This window comes from Galleria mellonella, unplaced genomic scaffold (assembly GCF_026898425.1).
Source record: "Galleria mellonella isolate WM207_F2 unplaced genomic scaffold, CSIRO_AGI_GalMel_v1 utg213, whole genome shotgun sequence".
Lineage (NCBI taxonomy): Eukaryota > Metazoa > Arthropoda > Insecta > Lepidoptera > Pyralidae > Galleria > Galleria mellonella.
This window is the reverse complement of record NW_026442039.1, coordinates 3,699,368-3,716,262: the sequence shown is the minus strand read 5'-3', so window position 1 is coordinate 3,716,262 and position 16,895 is coordinate 3,699,368. Positions and strand designations below refer to the sequence as shown.

The 16,895-nt window shown below is 34.3% G+C and overlaps 1 protein-coding gene across 3 annotated transcripts; it reads left to right on the top strand.

Moving 5' to 3' along the window:
* The first annotated feature begins 7,409 nt into the window (after nucleotides 1–7,409).
* Nucleotides 7,410–16,895, top strand: LOC113511753 (mucin-19). Of its 3 annotated transcripts, none has more exons than XM_031913707.2 (8): nucleotides 7,410–7,640; nucleotides 11,702–11,839; nucleotides 12,693–12,874; nucleotides 13,630–13,834; nucleotides 14,525–14,626; nucleotides 14,939–15,117; nucleotides 15,528–15,641; nucleotides 16,419–16,895. In XM_031913707.2, exons 1-8 carry the CDS (start codon nucleotides 7,507–7,509, stop codon nucleotides 16,742–16,744), a joined length of 1,380 nt encoding a protein of 459 aa, XP_031769567.2. In that variant the 5' UTR covers nucleotides 7,410–7,506; the 3' UTR covers nucleotides 16,745–16,895. The 3 variants fall into 3 exon arrangements, with proteins under 3 accessions (XP_031769567.2, XP_026751267.2, XP_052750507.1); XM_026895466.3 differs by having other exon boundaries at nucleotides 15,528–16,046; nucleotides 16,419–16,894; XM_052894547.1 differs by having other exon boundaries at nucleotides 15,528–16,072; nucleotides 16,419–16,471.

Sequence of the window (16,895 nt, the reverse complement as noted above, 5' to 3'; positions counted from 1 at the left end):
TCTGTTAAGATGTAAGTTTTTTTTATAAATATAACCATTATATTATGATTATCACATCAGCCATTAACTGTCTAATGCTTAACATAGTCCTTCTCTTGAGAGGTTTTGCCAGTAGTTTCCATTGATTAGCAGGTAGATTATCAACTGCAATTCTGTGTAGCCCATTCATGCCGGCAAATAAATGTAATGTCTAGTCATAATTACTAAGTCGTATACGACCTACGTCACGTGTGGTCCCGGTATAGAATAGGCCACCCCTTCCTTTCCCGTAGGTGTCGTAGAGGCGACTAAGGGAAGGCGAATGATATCCCTCTTAAAACATCTCCAAAGCCTACCTGCGGTTGTCAATCCGCCTCCCAAGCGCGGCAACTGCTGGCAAAACGCCCCTATGGGGAGGCTTATGTTCAACAGTGGACAGTTAAAAAATTAAAAAATTAATGTTACAAACATTTTAAATATAGGTGAAACCCTGCTCCCTAAATAGGTAAATCCTGTACTTTAGGATAAGCAGTGCTCTTCCCTATACGGCATAATGACACAAAATATATATAAAAAAGGAACAGTAAAACTTAAGGTACTAATACAATAATAATTTAATTTGTTCAAATAATATTTTGTAAGTGAATCTTGACTGTCTAATTTGTGAGTGTATGGAATGGATAAGTTATTGTAAAATGGGAGTCATAACCTAAATTAAAAGCGTATATGATAATGATTATGATACGATTTACAACCGATCAGTAGAGACCCCGCTAATTGACATTTTATTAAGCAAGTTGATTAATTGGTCAGGTTCATGAGAACAGTGAAAAATTTTACCTTCTTATAGCTGAAATCTCATCGATTAGATCAAGCTGTCGGAAGGTGAAATTTTTAATTTCTAATATGTACTCTTATTGGAAACCTAATTTGGACAATAATCAAATCGTATTATAGTACTTACAAAATGCATATAAATAATATTTGGTACCAAGTAAAGATACCAAATAAATCAAAAGCAAAACGATTAGATATGAGATCGCAAATCGATGATTGCAAGGATAGCCTTAATAGGTTTTTAATTCTCAAATGAAACTAATTATAAATCATTTATTGGTATCAATAATAGAAGCAAGATGACACAATTGTCTTGTTTGGTACACGACTTTCGTATCAGTGACGATCTTTAGTAAAGCACAACTAATATATGGTTCCGTAAAACAATGGTTGAAACAGAAGGACGCGATGCAAATATACAGTAGCTAGGACCAGTGTAAGTTGAGCCGTGTGCAGTGAAGGTGATAGTCCAAATGAGGTAGCTGGCGGAGGTCTAGCTAAAAAGGGGAGTCACATCTGAGTGAGTACGATTCGACACTATAATACAAGATGACCGCACCGGAACGAGCATCACTTAGCATGTGTCCATTTTACTGCGATATTTTTTAAGCTATGTATTAATTGAACTAATTAAGGTTAAGTATTTCTAGTGAAATTTAGGTGTTTGTAATTTATATAAAAACTTATAAATTCAATGTTGCTAGTAACACATCGCTTGAGTGTTACAAATAGAATTTGGCTATTTTTTTAAATGTTCATAATAGTCGATTTAAAGTTATTAAATAAGGAAGCGGATCAACAAATCTTTACTCTTTCTACATCATTCTAAAGTATGCTTGTATAGGTATTTAGATATTAATCAAAACATCATTGAGTGATATTTACATTTAACTAATTTTGTATTTTTTAAGTAAAAAAACTCTTAAATGAAAAAAAGTAAAACAAAACGCGCCTTTGTTTTGCTGCAAGTAATTAAATTTACAAAAATCTGATTATATTTTTTTTATTTGTATTGTGGGCTAATTTTTCTAATATATATTGTTTACAAATTAATATACATATAGTAATTAAAACGACGGCCATTTTCAATAATTTATTAATAAAACATATTAAATCCATATTCAGATATAGTTCAAAGTAATCAATAAAAAATCAGTAAAATAAACATTATTACGAAAGATAAAGCACTATTTATATATTAAAAAAAAAATATTGTTTTTATTTTTCAATATAATCTTATAAAATAAATATATATTGTGGTAACCTATTCACACACATAGATGAAAAAGTTGACTTCTTTTTGATGAAACATATGTGCGGAAACACTCTATCTAAATAATCTAAGCTTGTATATTGTACAAATATACAATTATTTTGCAATTTATCAGTATCTTACGTGGATATAATTAGAGGTCATGTCAAATTTTGAAGGAAATTATTGTACAATTTAAGATAAGTTGATAGTCCACCGGATGGAAACTAATCATTGCCTACAGGTATGAATAGCACTTGTGACTCCCATAGTACACGTATTGCAAAAATCATTTATTAAATGAAAGAGTGACTTTTTCGAGAAGAAAATTACAGTAGTTTCATGGAATTATCTTTAGAATATTGTAGAAATGTCGTATAATCTCAAAGTCGGATAACAATGGAACTGCACCCTTCAAAGGCCTCTCATCAGAATTAGACATTTATTACAGCATTGTACAACATCCACAAGGCTCAGCGAACAAACGATTGGACAAGGAAGTAAAACAAATGGCGGATGTTAAAATTAATTAAGTCGATAATGAATGGGATCCATTAACGCCGATATCGGGGTATGAGTGTGCGGGATTGTTAATAGGTACTTCTTTAAGTCATTAATTGAAAACTGGCGTGGCGAGTCGGATGATTGTCCAGAACTGAGATGGCCTTAGTTGATTTAATTAGTTATGGAGAATGAATTACACGGCCTAATGAAAATGCATCCCAAATCTGAATTAATGCTATAGACTTAGACACATATTCATCAAAAGTAAACAATATTTGCCAAAGGAATATGAATACTGAATTGATGAAATTCCTATATATACCTCTTAAAACATCCCTAAGGCCTAACTGCGATTGCCAATTCGTCTGCAAAGCATGACACCTTTTTTTTTATACAACTTAGAATGGCAAACAAGCTGACGGCCCACCTGACGGAAAGTGGTAACCGTCGCCTATAGACATAAGCAGTGCCATAGACATAACAGAGTATACTGTTTCACCCATGATACCCCCCATGCGTTGCCATTCCTGAGGACTTAGGTGTTATGCACTCTCTAAATTCACCTACTGGCAGACCCCCCAATATAGAGGCCTATGTGCAGCAGTGGACCATTAACGGTTAATATTTTTGTATTATTTTTTGTTTAATATTTTTGTGTAATATTCCTTTTTATATGTTATTGTACTCATGCTTTCCTGGGTAAGCGTATTGGAAGACTGTAAGGCTCACCCAGTGGATGTAATAAATAAATAAATAAATATGGTATGGTGTGTAAATAATTAGATATATCTGTGCTCACTTAACATCCTGTAACTTTGATAATGACCCAATGTTAGTTAATTATTGTGATTATATCAATTTGCAATTTTAATGCATTTTTTGTTGCTAGATCCCACGTACAATGGTCCAATTGCGAGGTTAAGTGCGAAATATACTTATTATTATTTATACTGACTAGGATTTAGAAGAAAACAATTCTGAGCAAAAAAAAGTACCAAAATTTTTTTTAATCTTTGAACAAGTTTAACGGTAATAGAAAGGAACTCTTCTTATAAGAATAACTAACTAACTACATTAAGTTTTATTAATTAGCATTGTTAGTATAATAGCAGAAAGGAAAAAGTACCAAATTATAATTGATATAGAAAGAAAGAAATGTTATTCAAGATAACTTAGATTTGAATATTTTAGAATTGTTATTTTTCCATGATTCTATCAAACATTCGGCGCACCATTTCAGCCAAGAAGAAAGAGCTAAAAACTCAGCTGTTGCTTTTTTCAAAAAGTTTAATTATACAAATTATGAATTTGTGTGAATACAAACTACTAAGCAGTATTAGATCTTAAAATTTAAAATATATTGTATGTAATTTAAACCGTGTCCGTGTAGTCCCGATATAGAATAGGCCACCCCTTCCTTTCCCGTGGGTGTCGTAAGAGGCGACTAAAGGAGGGCTAGGCAGGAACAACAGCATTCCTCTTAAAACATCTCTAAAAGCCGAATTGCGGTTGCCAATCCGTCTGCCAAGCATAGCAACTACTGGCAAAACTCTCCAAGGGAGAGGCTTATGTTCAGTAATGGACCATTGCTGATGTGACGATGACGATAATTAAAAAAAAAAAAATAAAATAAATCAGTTACAGTGACCAAAGCAGACCAGTCCCTACAAGCAACACCCGTTCACAAATATGACGGATGAGTCAGCCATCATTACGCTCAATCATATTTTTGGGAACCCAATAACCCGACTCAAGCAACTTGCAAGGACATTTTATTGAGCATGACTTACTTAAGGCCTCCAAACACGTCACAGCCATAAATTATGTATGGTCTCTTTTATAATTTATCGTAGCATCTTACTGTACTGCACTACTTTACTGTAAGGATGTGATAGGGGAACAAAATCTATAGTAAATTTATTAAGGCGATATTAACCCTTCTTTGCATAATAGTGGGAGTGTCCATTTAATGCCCAAAAATTATATAAAAGAATAAGTTCCCTTTAAATTAATCGCATCTGGATACGTTTTTAATGTCCATTGCAGAAAAAAAACATAGCTGTAAATTTTTTTAACCATTTTTCCTTTAATTTTGAAGATGAATTATATCACCTTGATTTATTTCACCAATAAAAAAATCATGCAAAGAAGGGTTAAATTTCTGTGCCTCTCCATGATGCCATCATACTATGGATTTCCACCACATCTCTCCAAAACCATAGCCACAAGCTAAAGTTCCTTCCTATCTATCTGGATGAGTGGAGATCCTTCACCGTGTATATGAAGTAGACACTGTCCACGTACAACCAAACTATGGGGGGAAGGGATTGTTAGTAATTGGAATTAGCAATTCTATTACTAGCAATATACCTTCAAATAAACCATCAGGTCGACCTCCTCGTGGGTCCTTCTGAAAACTATTGTTATTAAGTCATTGGTGAATTTGTCACGACGGGCTAGCTGACCTGTTTCATTTTCACTTATCATCCCTTACTGGTGCCCCGCCAGTAAATATCGATAGCGCAGGCAATGTTTTTGTTTTAATGGGTGAAAATGGAACGGTAACGGGATACGCTGGTGAAGCACCAGTGAAGGGTAATTGATGAGAATGAAAACAGGCCAGTTAGCCCATCATGATGAATTCATTAGGAATTAACCATAATAGTTTCCAGGGGGAACCGCGAGGAGGTCAACCTGGTTGGATATATTGCTAGCAATATGATTCTTAGTCTCCATTACTAATAATCCCTTTCCCCCTGAGCAGGCAGGGTTACCATTCAATAACTAAAAAAAAAATCTTTATACAAATGCATATAATTTGCTCCCTTATTATATCGTAACGATAAAATTGTGGCTTGCAAGTAGCAAGCACGCAGCCGCGTAGTAACTGTACTTTTAGGTTAAGACTCCATACACTGAATTAGACATTTTATTAAGAAAATCATAGATTTGTAAAACAATTAGCGATTAATTATGTAGAGAACAGTTCATCTTTTATATATGGGACATTCCATATATTGTGCTTGTTTTGTACATAATTACATAGCTTCAATTTCTAAATATTTACTACTAGCAACCCGCCCCGACTTCGCACGGATGCACATTACATCACACCACATTAGAAACCTCTAAAATTATCAGTGTTTCTTTACTATATTATGTATGTATTATACATATAAACCTTCCTCTTAAATCACTCTATCTATTAAAAAAAAAACTTAAAAATCCGTTGCGTAGTTTTAAAGATTTAAGCATACATAGGGACGGACAGACAGCGACAGCGACTTTGTTTTATATAATATAGTGATTACTACTATATCTATTTATATTAAAACATTTGGACATTGAGATAAGACTTTTAATGCATATTTTTAACCTATATATTTTTTATGAGGCATGGAGTTGCCCTTAAAAGATCATCAAAGCTGAACTGCAGTTGGCAACCCGCTTGCCAACCGTGGCAACTACTGGCAAAACTCCTCTTATAGGAAGGTCTATGTTCAACAGTGGTCTATTAACAACTAATATGATAATGGAGTAGTAATAAGATTGTATTATGTTTCACTGATTGTATTCAGACTTCAATCCTAACAAAACTTTATAGTACAAACAAATTGGGAACCTCTTTTTTTGAAGTCGTTTGAGAACAGACTGTTCTTGTTAAGGCATTTGTAGGAAAATTATCCATTTAGATGTTTTAGATGTAATTTTAAGTTTATTTTTTAAGAGAAAATGGTATTATGTACCAGTAAGTAATTCATTATTTTCCAAAATATATGTATGTATTGAGATTTTCATAAATATAGTGATGTGTTCCTGGTGCGGGCGGAACAAAGGATGTTGCGGCCCTCAGTATCTGGTAGCCGCATCTCCACGATATACGATTGTGCACACAAACAGCTCTATACTATACTAGAAAATAAGCTATGTATTAAGCTATTCTATGCCAAAATTCTTATTAGATAATATTAAAAATATTTGTTTATTAATCCTTAACAACACGCACCTATTTTTGATCAAATTGAAAACAAAGTGTTTTAAAAATATAACATAATAGTATTATATATACCTTATATATACTATTATTATATTTACCTTATATAATTTTGGACAGATGCATGTAATCAAGATTTATGAGTTGTTAGATATTTACGTATGTCTGGCAATTATTTCAACGATCTACATATTTATCATCATTATATTATAATTCCGATTAATAATTCGTCATTGCTAATTTTGGCAGGTCCCTTACAGTCTTTCTTTTTTGTGATACTTAAAATGATTAACAAACTGACCGGCCCCTGATGAAAAAAAGTAATAATTGCCTGTAAACATAAACAGATCTATGTTTTATTAATTTTAAAGCGTAAGAGAGTATTTGAAGATCTCACTGTCTAATAAATAGTATAAAAAGATTGTGTCCCACAAAAAACCTACTTCAATTTTGACAAAACCAGTTATTTTGATCTAAAAATTAATAAATGAATAATAACTTTATTTGCTCGAATACAGGTTAATACATTAGAAGTATTTATTTAAACAACTGAACCGATTCCCTTTCAGATAAAAAAATAATTTCCAAATTTAGTTTGGAACTAGGACAGTTACGAGGTAAGAAACATAAAAATTACAATCGAATTAAAAATCTTCTTCTTTTTGAAGTCAGGTGAAAATTTTACATTATAGTACAACTTCATTTGCTATAAAATTATTCCAAAATCACAGAATCTCCGCACAGTGGAGTTCGAACCTAAATTTAATAACAATGACGTCCGGTCGTTTTCACGCGGTATGACTCCGTTCGGAGTTCATTTTTAGCGCCATATATAAGAGGGCCTTTGTTTTTTATCGGTATAGTCATACCCCATACTCCCTGGATTGAAGACAGCGTGTGCTAAGACATGATATGTTAGTTAATTAAAATAAGTGCTAAAATGGTTTGGACTCAGAATAGTGTGATATTTGTGTGTGTGTGCGCTATAGCGAGGACTCAGGTGATCCCAGGAAAGTCCAGGACGAATGATGGTGATTACAACACCGTGAACACGGATGGATCCTTTGATTTTGGGTAACTACGCACTAATTAATATATCGAATCAATATTTCGGAGAAATATCGATAAAATGGAAATAAATAATAGAAAAATAAAAGAAAAAAGATGTTTTAATTTAAAATTTTGGTCGTATATATTTTTATAATCAATTCTATGAAACAGCTTTTCGTAAATGAAATTATATGGGTTTCTATAATTGAAAGTTCATACTCAGTTTGAATAGCTGTGAGATACGGGTTCGAATCCTATTGAGTATTTGGAAGGCAAAATTTTTCAACCTAATATTTAAGTAAAAATTTTATAAATGTTTATGATTAGACACTTGATAATATTAAAAAATCCAATAAATGCAAAGGTTTATAATGATGTGTGGATGAATAGATAGATATTTGTTACTCTTTCACACAAAACTACTGAACAGATTTGAATGAAATTAGGTACACGGGTAGGTTATATTCTAACTTAGCTCATAGGATACTTTATATACTTACTAATTTACGCGGACAAAGCCGCAGGATACAGCTAGTAAATAACAGTCAGAACAGTTCATCTAATTTGAATTAATTTAAGGGATTTCGTTGTTTTGTTGTTTGATTCCTTTCAAAATTAGGTTTTTAAGAAATTACAAAGCATTGGTATTAATTACTATGCAATCAGAGGGCTTGTCATTAATAGTTTTCCGAAATTTTGAGATTGAACGAAACACATATTTGATATTAAAAGTACATGATACATACCGTTTAAAAGTATTAGATATTTTATATCATTTCTTTGGCCTTTTATGGTAAGATTTATGATAAAGTAAATGTTAAGTTCTGTTTACTGGGCCGATTTCCGCATGAACAAAAACACGAAATTGAGTCTGAAAATTCGGATTTTCCTTTCATGCTAGACCCCGAGGACTTTAATTCCAAAACTTATAACAATTAGAAACGCTTTTGTAGCGTTTTAATTTATTATGAACATGTAGATAGATAGACAGATGGACAAATTATTAATTGCTAATGATCTGTTGTATTGTTGCTTTTTTTACATGTGATTTATTTGTAATTGTTCGGCTATTTTTTAATTGAGTTATTAATTAGTATGAAATTAATTCTCTTTAATTAATTTAATGGGCGTTGTTTGAATTTTGAGAACACTCAGGACATAGATAACACTAAGAACCTAATTACATTTTATTGTATTTTATTTTATTATTGTTTTTAGGGTTCCGTATCTCCATGGAAAAAACGGAACCCTCATAGGATCTCTTCTTTGTCCATCCGTCCGTCCGTCCATCTGTCAAGACCCTTTTCTTAGGAACGCGTGGAGGTATCAATCAATTTCTTAAAGAAGAGAAAAAATCAAGCTTCTAAATTGACCTAATTAAAAGATACGGCCGTTTACATCGCATGTTTTGACATTCACAAAGGGAATCAAAACCTATAGAATACTTCCCGTTGACCTAGAATTATGAAATTTGGCAAGAAGCAATGACATGTAGCACAAGTAAAGGAAACAATCCGAAAATTGCAAATTTGTAGTTATTTCACAAAAAAAAAATAAACTTGATGATTTTGTACGGAACCCTCGTTGCGCGAGTCCAACTCGCAGTTGATCGGCTTTTTTTAAATACATGTGTCAATTATTTAATTATTAAAAATATATATATCTCTGTTAATATTATAGCCGTACGGTTCCAGCATAGATTGGGCCCCGTTTTTCTTTTCCATGCGTGTCGTGGAAGATCTCGACCATTAAGGGAACTTAATAGTCGAGGGATGGGCAGCAGAGTCTCTCTTAAAACATTTTCGAAGCTTAACTGCGGTTGCCAACCCGTCTGCTAAGCATGGCAACTACTGGAAAACCCACCAAGCGGGAGGCCTACTAGATATTTTGTGCATCTAACTATATTCTAAATACCTGATAAAAGATATAATGAATAGTTAATCATTGCCGTGTAGTTCCGGAACAGAATGGACTACCCCTTTCTTTCCCGTGGGTATTATAACTATGGAACTTTGGAAACTTAATGATCCAGGAATGGGCAGCAGCGTCCTCCTTAAAACATAACCAAAGACTAACTGCGGTTTCCAATGCGTCCGCCTAGCGTGGCAACTACTGGCAAAACTCCCCTTGGGGAGATCTATGTTCAGCAGCGGACAGTTATCAGCTGATATGAAGAAAGTAAATCAATGAAGATCGATAATCGAATATATAAAGGGGAAAGATTTGATTTTTCATATGTAATGGATAAATTCAAATAATATTTAAAAAAACTTTAAAAATTCTTTCATTTATAAAAAGCTAGTCATACATTATCAGTAAGATTTTACGATACAAGTGGGTCGTTACTTTTTAATATTTTTTTAAATATGATTTAATTTTTTAAGATCTGTAAATGTTCTTTCCTTTGGATGTCATCTAAGGGAATTTAATGGCCGAAGGATAGACAGCAGCGTCCCTCTTAAAACATCTCTAAAAACCTAATTGCGGTTGCCCATTCGCTGCTAAGCGTAGCAACTACTGGCAAAATTCCCCTTATGAGAGAGGACTATGTTTAGCGGTGGACAATTAAAGGTTTATATAAAAATGCATAAATGACCAAATTCGAAAGTATATGAACAGAGTCTACTAATGGTCAACAGTGTCACTTAACATCAAATTCTGTTAAATTAATAAATAGTAATTGCTAACAAAAAGCACTCATTGTGTGAACATATAGGATTACTGCGAGATTTATTATTAATATATGATAATATTTATAATACACTTTATAAGAGGTGCTCCCAGAGAGAGACTTTGTACAAGTCGATTGCTTGGGTACCTCTGTCCCATTCGTATTTCTACCGTGAAGCAGTTGTGTTTGCATGGCTGTGTTTCGGTTTGAAGGGCGGGATATGGCGTGGATTTACAGGGTACAGAGGAATAACATCTGAGTCCTCAGGAATGGCAACGCATGTGGGGTATCATGGGCGAAACAGTATACTCTGTTATGTCCATGGTACTGCTCATGTCTATAGGCGACGGTTACCACTTTCCATCAGGTGGGCCGTCAGCTTCTTTGCCATTCTAAGTTGTATAAAAAAAAATTAAGTACAATATGTTGTAAAATTTGCATACAATATAAATAAAATCGCTTATCACTTGTACCCAGCTCTCCCAGACAAGGTACAAACGAATCTATCTATGGAATCGTTTCGATCAGCGTTCACATGAGAGAACAAGACAGCGCATATCGCTATAATATGGACTCGCTAGCGATAACGATTCGATTATACTATGTCTAGAGATACTATATCTATTGATAACCAAGAGGTTTAAGTGGTACTAAAAATACAGTTTTTTTTTTAATATATTTATGCATGCTAATTAAATAAAGAAAAAAATACAAATTGCAGTTTACCATTGGGGGGTTTTGTCAGTAGTTGCCATGCTTGGCAGGTGGATTGCCAACCACAGTTTGCTTTTGATGATATTTTAAGAGGGACTCTGCTGCCTATCTTTCTACCACTAAGTTTTCTTAGTCGCCTCTTACGATACCCATTACGATATATATATATATATATATATATATATATATATATATATATATATATATATATATATATATATAATTAACAATAAGTAATCATTTCACAATCCAATTTTAAGAATGTATCGGTCTTACAATAATGTTCAGCATGGTGGTGCTCATCGAGATGGTATAAAAATTTATGTATTTGGTTAGAAGTTCAATGATTTTAGTCACGACGTATGCGTATTATTTTCCTCTGCAGTTAGTAAATAATCTCTTTTATTGTACCTATATATAAAATATTATATAAAAATGTAAAATATACGCTGTGGTACATATATGTATGATTATCTATGTATGTACTTTGTAGTTGTAAATCTGTAAATAAGTTAAATTATTGTTTGATACATACATTATATTATGCTTATATACGTGTTTTATGATTTGATCATGCTGTATACGCATATTTTTGGAGTGTTATCTTGAACATATCATTATTGTACCGTATAAATTAATCTAACATGATTATTTCTCTGTAAATGTATCCCTTTATATATACATGGCATTATATCTTCAGGTACTCAAACAAGGACCGAGGTGCCAGCTACCATTTAGCACACGGCAATGCGAACGGTTTGGTCGGCGGCCGCTTCGGCGCCCGTGACCCTGCCACCGATACCGTGAAAGAGACGGTTTACACCGCTGGACCTAGAGGGTAAGTTATTCAGCAATATCCGAATCTCATCGGCTGTACTTGTTTTAAATTTCAGTATGAATTGTTTGTTTTTTCTACACTGCTACATTGGCGAACAGAGGGTATTTTTAATGATATATGAAGACGAAAGAAAGCGACTCCAATTGTGACAGAACCAGTTAATTTGATCTAAAAACTAAATTACCTAACCGATTATGATAAAATATCTATGGATCCAAACTAGAAGTGTATCCTTACAAATAAAAAAAAAAAAATTCGAAATCAGTTTACAACTGACGGAGTTATGAAGTGACAAACATAAAAAATACAAATGAATTGAGAACGTCCTTCTTTTTGAAGTTTGTTGAAAATGGATGACCGTTAAATGAAAGACACGGTAGATTTTACCGATTTCAAGTAATGTAGCGTTCGTAGTAATCCACATAAGTTTTAATAATCCCTGAGGATTCAGATTTTATGCCTCTTATGTCGGACTTTGGCTTCAATAAACCTCTAATCAAAACACGTTCAGGAGCTGACGGCAGAAGACATAGACATAAGAATTCTAGATTCCGATCATTTCATTCTATTGTGTAGATAAAATATCCTTACTAATAATATAAATGTGAAAGTGAGTTTGTTTGTTTATTACTTCTTAACGTTTTAACAATTGAACCAATCACTATGAAATTTGTTATACATATACAATATGGGATGGAGAAAGACATAGGTTTTATTTTTATCGCGATCAGTAAATATATCCCGATCACGCAGACGTAGTCGCGGCTAAAAGTTAGTAATAATTGAACGAATATTTTTTAATTTTATATTGAAAACATACAATTTTGATTAACATGTAGTTCGGTATGTATAGATTTCGAGCAAAGGGCGCGAATATACACAGAAAAATGGACTTGGATCAAAGACCTCGGGGTCCAATCGGTAATAAGGACGATCCATATTTCGATCCTAACGAGGACCCCAGCTATGCCTTCAAGTTCGACACGAGAACATATTCCAAGAACGAGAACGCTGACAGTAGAGGCGACGTTAAAGGTAAGATTGTTATTTAAACAGCAGCTATAAATTAAGGCTTTATTGTAGTATATATTGTGGACCATCACCATCTGACATTATCTGTCCACTGCTGAACATAGGCCTCCCACATAGACTGCCATAAGGAATGGTCCTGAACTACCTGCATACACTGCCCCCCTGCAATGCATTTGAGGTCGTCACTCCATTTAGTAAGAAGTTGTCTTATACTGCGTTTGCCCGTACAACGAACCTTTCTACCATTGAGGCCCATAGGTCTGATTAATTTTAAATAATAGAACATAAAATTTAGTCAGACAAAATAAAATTAAATGTACCATATAAACAAAAAACTAACACAAAAATATGCAACAACTCCAACAGAATATTTAAGAATTTGTTCAGGATTAGCGTATAGATATGAAGATCATTCGCTACGTAGTTTTTTAACGGAGATATCAAATAAAGAGCACAGAGTTTTTTTTTTTGATGGATGAAAATGGTATGGTAACCCCGCCTGCGCTAACGGGATACGTTGGCGGAGCACCAGTGAAGGGTGATAGGTGAGAATGAAAACAGGTCAGTTAGCCCATCATGATGAATTCATCAGGAATTAACCATGATAGTTTTCAGGGGAAACCGCGAGGAGTACAACCTGGTTGGGTATATTGCTAGCAATGGGATTCTCAGTCTCCATTACTAACAATCCGTTTCCGAGATTGAAGCGATCCACTCTCTTTAACTGTAATGACTTATGCCTTTATTTTTTGTACTAGGCCACTACTCGTTTGTGGATGACGTGGGCGAACGTCACGATGTCTCCTACATAGCTGGCAGAGATACAGGCTTCCACGTGTCTTCAGCTCATCCAGACAGCCACAACGTTATAGGCTCACCTTTTCACCGAGCGCCGCTGGTAAGAGGGGAGACCAGACCGAGAGGTCGAACGGCAGTGCAACGGGGTTTAGATGGCTCGTACAGGTAATATGTCATTATTATATATTATTATTATAATATATGCAAACATATTAATAATTACGTAGTTAAAAAGAATAATTACTATTATGGGTTACACTAAAAGTTTGAGAAGAAAAAACAGATCACGTTATAAAGTTAGACAGTAGATGATAATTTTATTATTTCTTAAAAAGTCTCAGTTCCTTTATATTATAATTAATCGAACGTTCGAGAAAAGCAATAGGATTATTCTTTTTTCTTTTAAATGTACTGTATATTTTATTTTTAATTATTTACTTATATATTTAGGGCATAAACAACTCTTAAAATATTCGCCAGACCACAGCAAGAGGGAAAAATGTCTTTTTTTTTATTTAAAACCTAGCTTTTTTCACATTTTAATTTTGGTTCCTATCAATTTTGGATTAAATTGTTTCATCACCATCACTAGCACATAATTTCAAACTTAGAAACAAAACATAAATACGTAGGTAGTTTTATGTACTGCAACAGTAAAAGGGTAATCAACTCAGCATTAGGCTACGGAGTACGCGCAATGCTGATATTCTACTGGTACCTTTTAAGAGAAATAAAAATCCTAACCACAAACAATTTTTTTAAATTTATAATTAAAAAAAAATATTGGACACGTAATAAATTTCTATAACCAGTGCTTTCTCTACTCTTGAATTGTAATTTAAAATGATTTTGTAGGTTCATATCAGCAGGCCCAGATCAGAGAAGAACAGAAAGCAGCGACTCGCATGGGAATGTAAGAGGATCGTACACATTTTTAGACGACAAAGGAGTTCAAAGGTAATTAAATAATTATTATTTGCCACATAATCATACGGTTCATAATAAACCAGTCAAATCGCGAGGGCATATCTAAAATCACTCCAACCCGATTTTTGTTTTCGGATTTGAATCAATTTAGAAATCTCCATTATTCCCAGCCGAGAATTAAATCCAGGACCGCATTTACGTAAAGAAACGTACCTGCTACTATGCTGTAGTAGTGATTTATTAACCTCGTTAATATTTATATATTACCGATAAAAGAAAACTTTATACATATTTTATTACAATAGATATTACTTTAATTCAACTTTATTTTGTTACCTACAGAACCGTAAATTACATAGCTGGACCCGGTATCGGGTACAGAATAGTGAAGAATAACAAGGATCCCTACATTCCATCATTCTTCCCCACCATTCCAAGCGCTTACGACCCAGACTTTGTGGGAGCTGCTGCCTCCACAGGATTTTCGCCTGATGACAGCGGCGCTGATGATGTTTTTAAAGGTAGGAATAAAAAAAAAATATGAAACTACGTTATTAGAATCTAATGCCTACATGTTTTTACTTTATACGCTATAATCATACATACAGTAGATGTATAAAAATCATTACTTTCGCTTCAGTATAGAATTAATCAAAAACAAGAATTTAACAAATAGGTAACTGTTACAAATTTAGATTTAAACTAAGATTTGAATACACACACTCACTCACACATACACACACTCAGAGAGAGAGAGAGAGAGAGAGAGAGAGAGAGAGAGAGAGAGAGAGAGAGAGAGAGAGAGAGAGAGAGAGAGAGAGAGAGAGAGAGAGAGAGAGAGAGAGAGAGAGAGAAGAGAGAGAGCGATAAATATACTTAATTATAGGGCTTAACCATTTGTAAGAAATAAAGTAGTTCCATTAATTTCTAGGTCCAGACGGCACCGCGGCGTCAGGGCATGTAAAGCCACCACCGTTCCCTTCCAACGACAAAGAACGACCAAACAAACCCAGTTCAGGGTCGACTGGCTCTACTGGACCAAATGGTAGTGGATCTGGTAGCGGAAGTAGTGGCTTTGGTTCTGGAGGAAGCAACTCATATGGTAGTCTACCAACTGGTGGCGACTTTGACAGTGGTTCCACTACTGGTTCTTTCGGCACTGGCAGTGGTGGCTCCTTTAGCACTGGTACTGGAAGTGGATTGTTCAGCAGTGGCACTAATGGTGGTAGTTATGGCAGTGGCACTTCTGGTGGCAATTTTGGCAGCAGCACATTTGGTAGCGGCACATCCGGCGGTAGTTCCACTAGTGGTAACGGGGGTAGTTCAGACGGTGATGACGACGGTAACAGCTACCAAGGCTCCGACTTTGGTCAGGGCAGTGCGGATTTAGGCTACGTCGACGAAGATGTCTCAGGTTTTGGCGGGAGCAACAAGCCAACAAAAGGACCAGGTGATGACTAGCACGGCGACGGCAAGGTGATTGACTTTAGTGATCTTGTTACATCGTAAACTTTTTTACCATAAAAAAAATTATTGCGGACATTTTTACTAGTCACGATAAATGCTTTATTTTCTTTTGATTTCAATGAAAGAAGAACTGAAGCTTCTTTTAAAATTGATCAAGATCACTGAGTCTCAGTCGACTTGCCCAGAGGTAGAAATGCATTGCACTAGACTTATTTAATAAATTATAAGAATTGCTTGAATGCAATAAATATTATTCACAACCAATTTGGTTTTTATTACACCAACACCTTACGGCACGCAGCACAGAGCAATCAGCACACAGCCTAAGAATTTAGACATAATTACGAATTTACAGGCAAACCGGGTCGGCCCACCAGCAAGCCTTATAGGCCAACGAAGAAACCTTATGTGCCTCTAAAACCTTTCCAGCCAGCCAATAATAAAGATGACAGCGATGGTTATGATGACGGGAAAGGAGACAAAAACACGCCACAGTTTGCAATAGGATTTAATATACATCACACAAAGCCGGGTACCACCATCATTAGGAATATAGGTCAGGATTACTTTGGGGTACCGCCGGGAGTATCAGTCAGGGCTCACGTTCAAAGCATTGATTTATATCCATACGATTCGAAGCCCATCTCGCCATCAGAAGCGTTAGAGAAAGACAAAACATAATTTTATCACTTGTTAACATTTTAAAATCTTTAATGAAACATTAAATCTGTAATGTCATTTAACTGTACATTAAGCAAAATTTTAAATTATTTAACGAATAAAGCTGTAAGTAAATAAGGTGAAGCGTTTGATTTTAAATAATTAATAACAG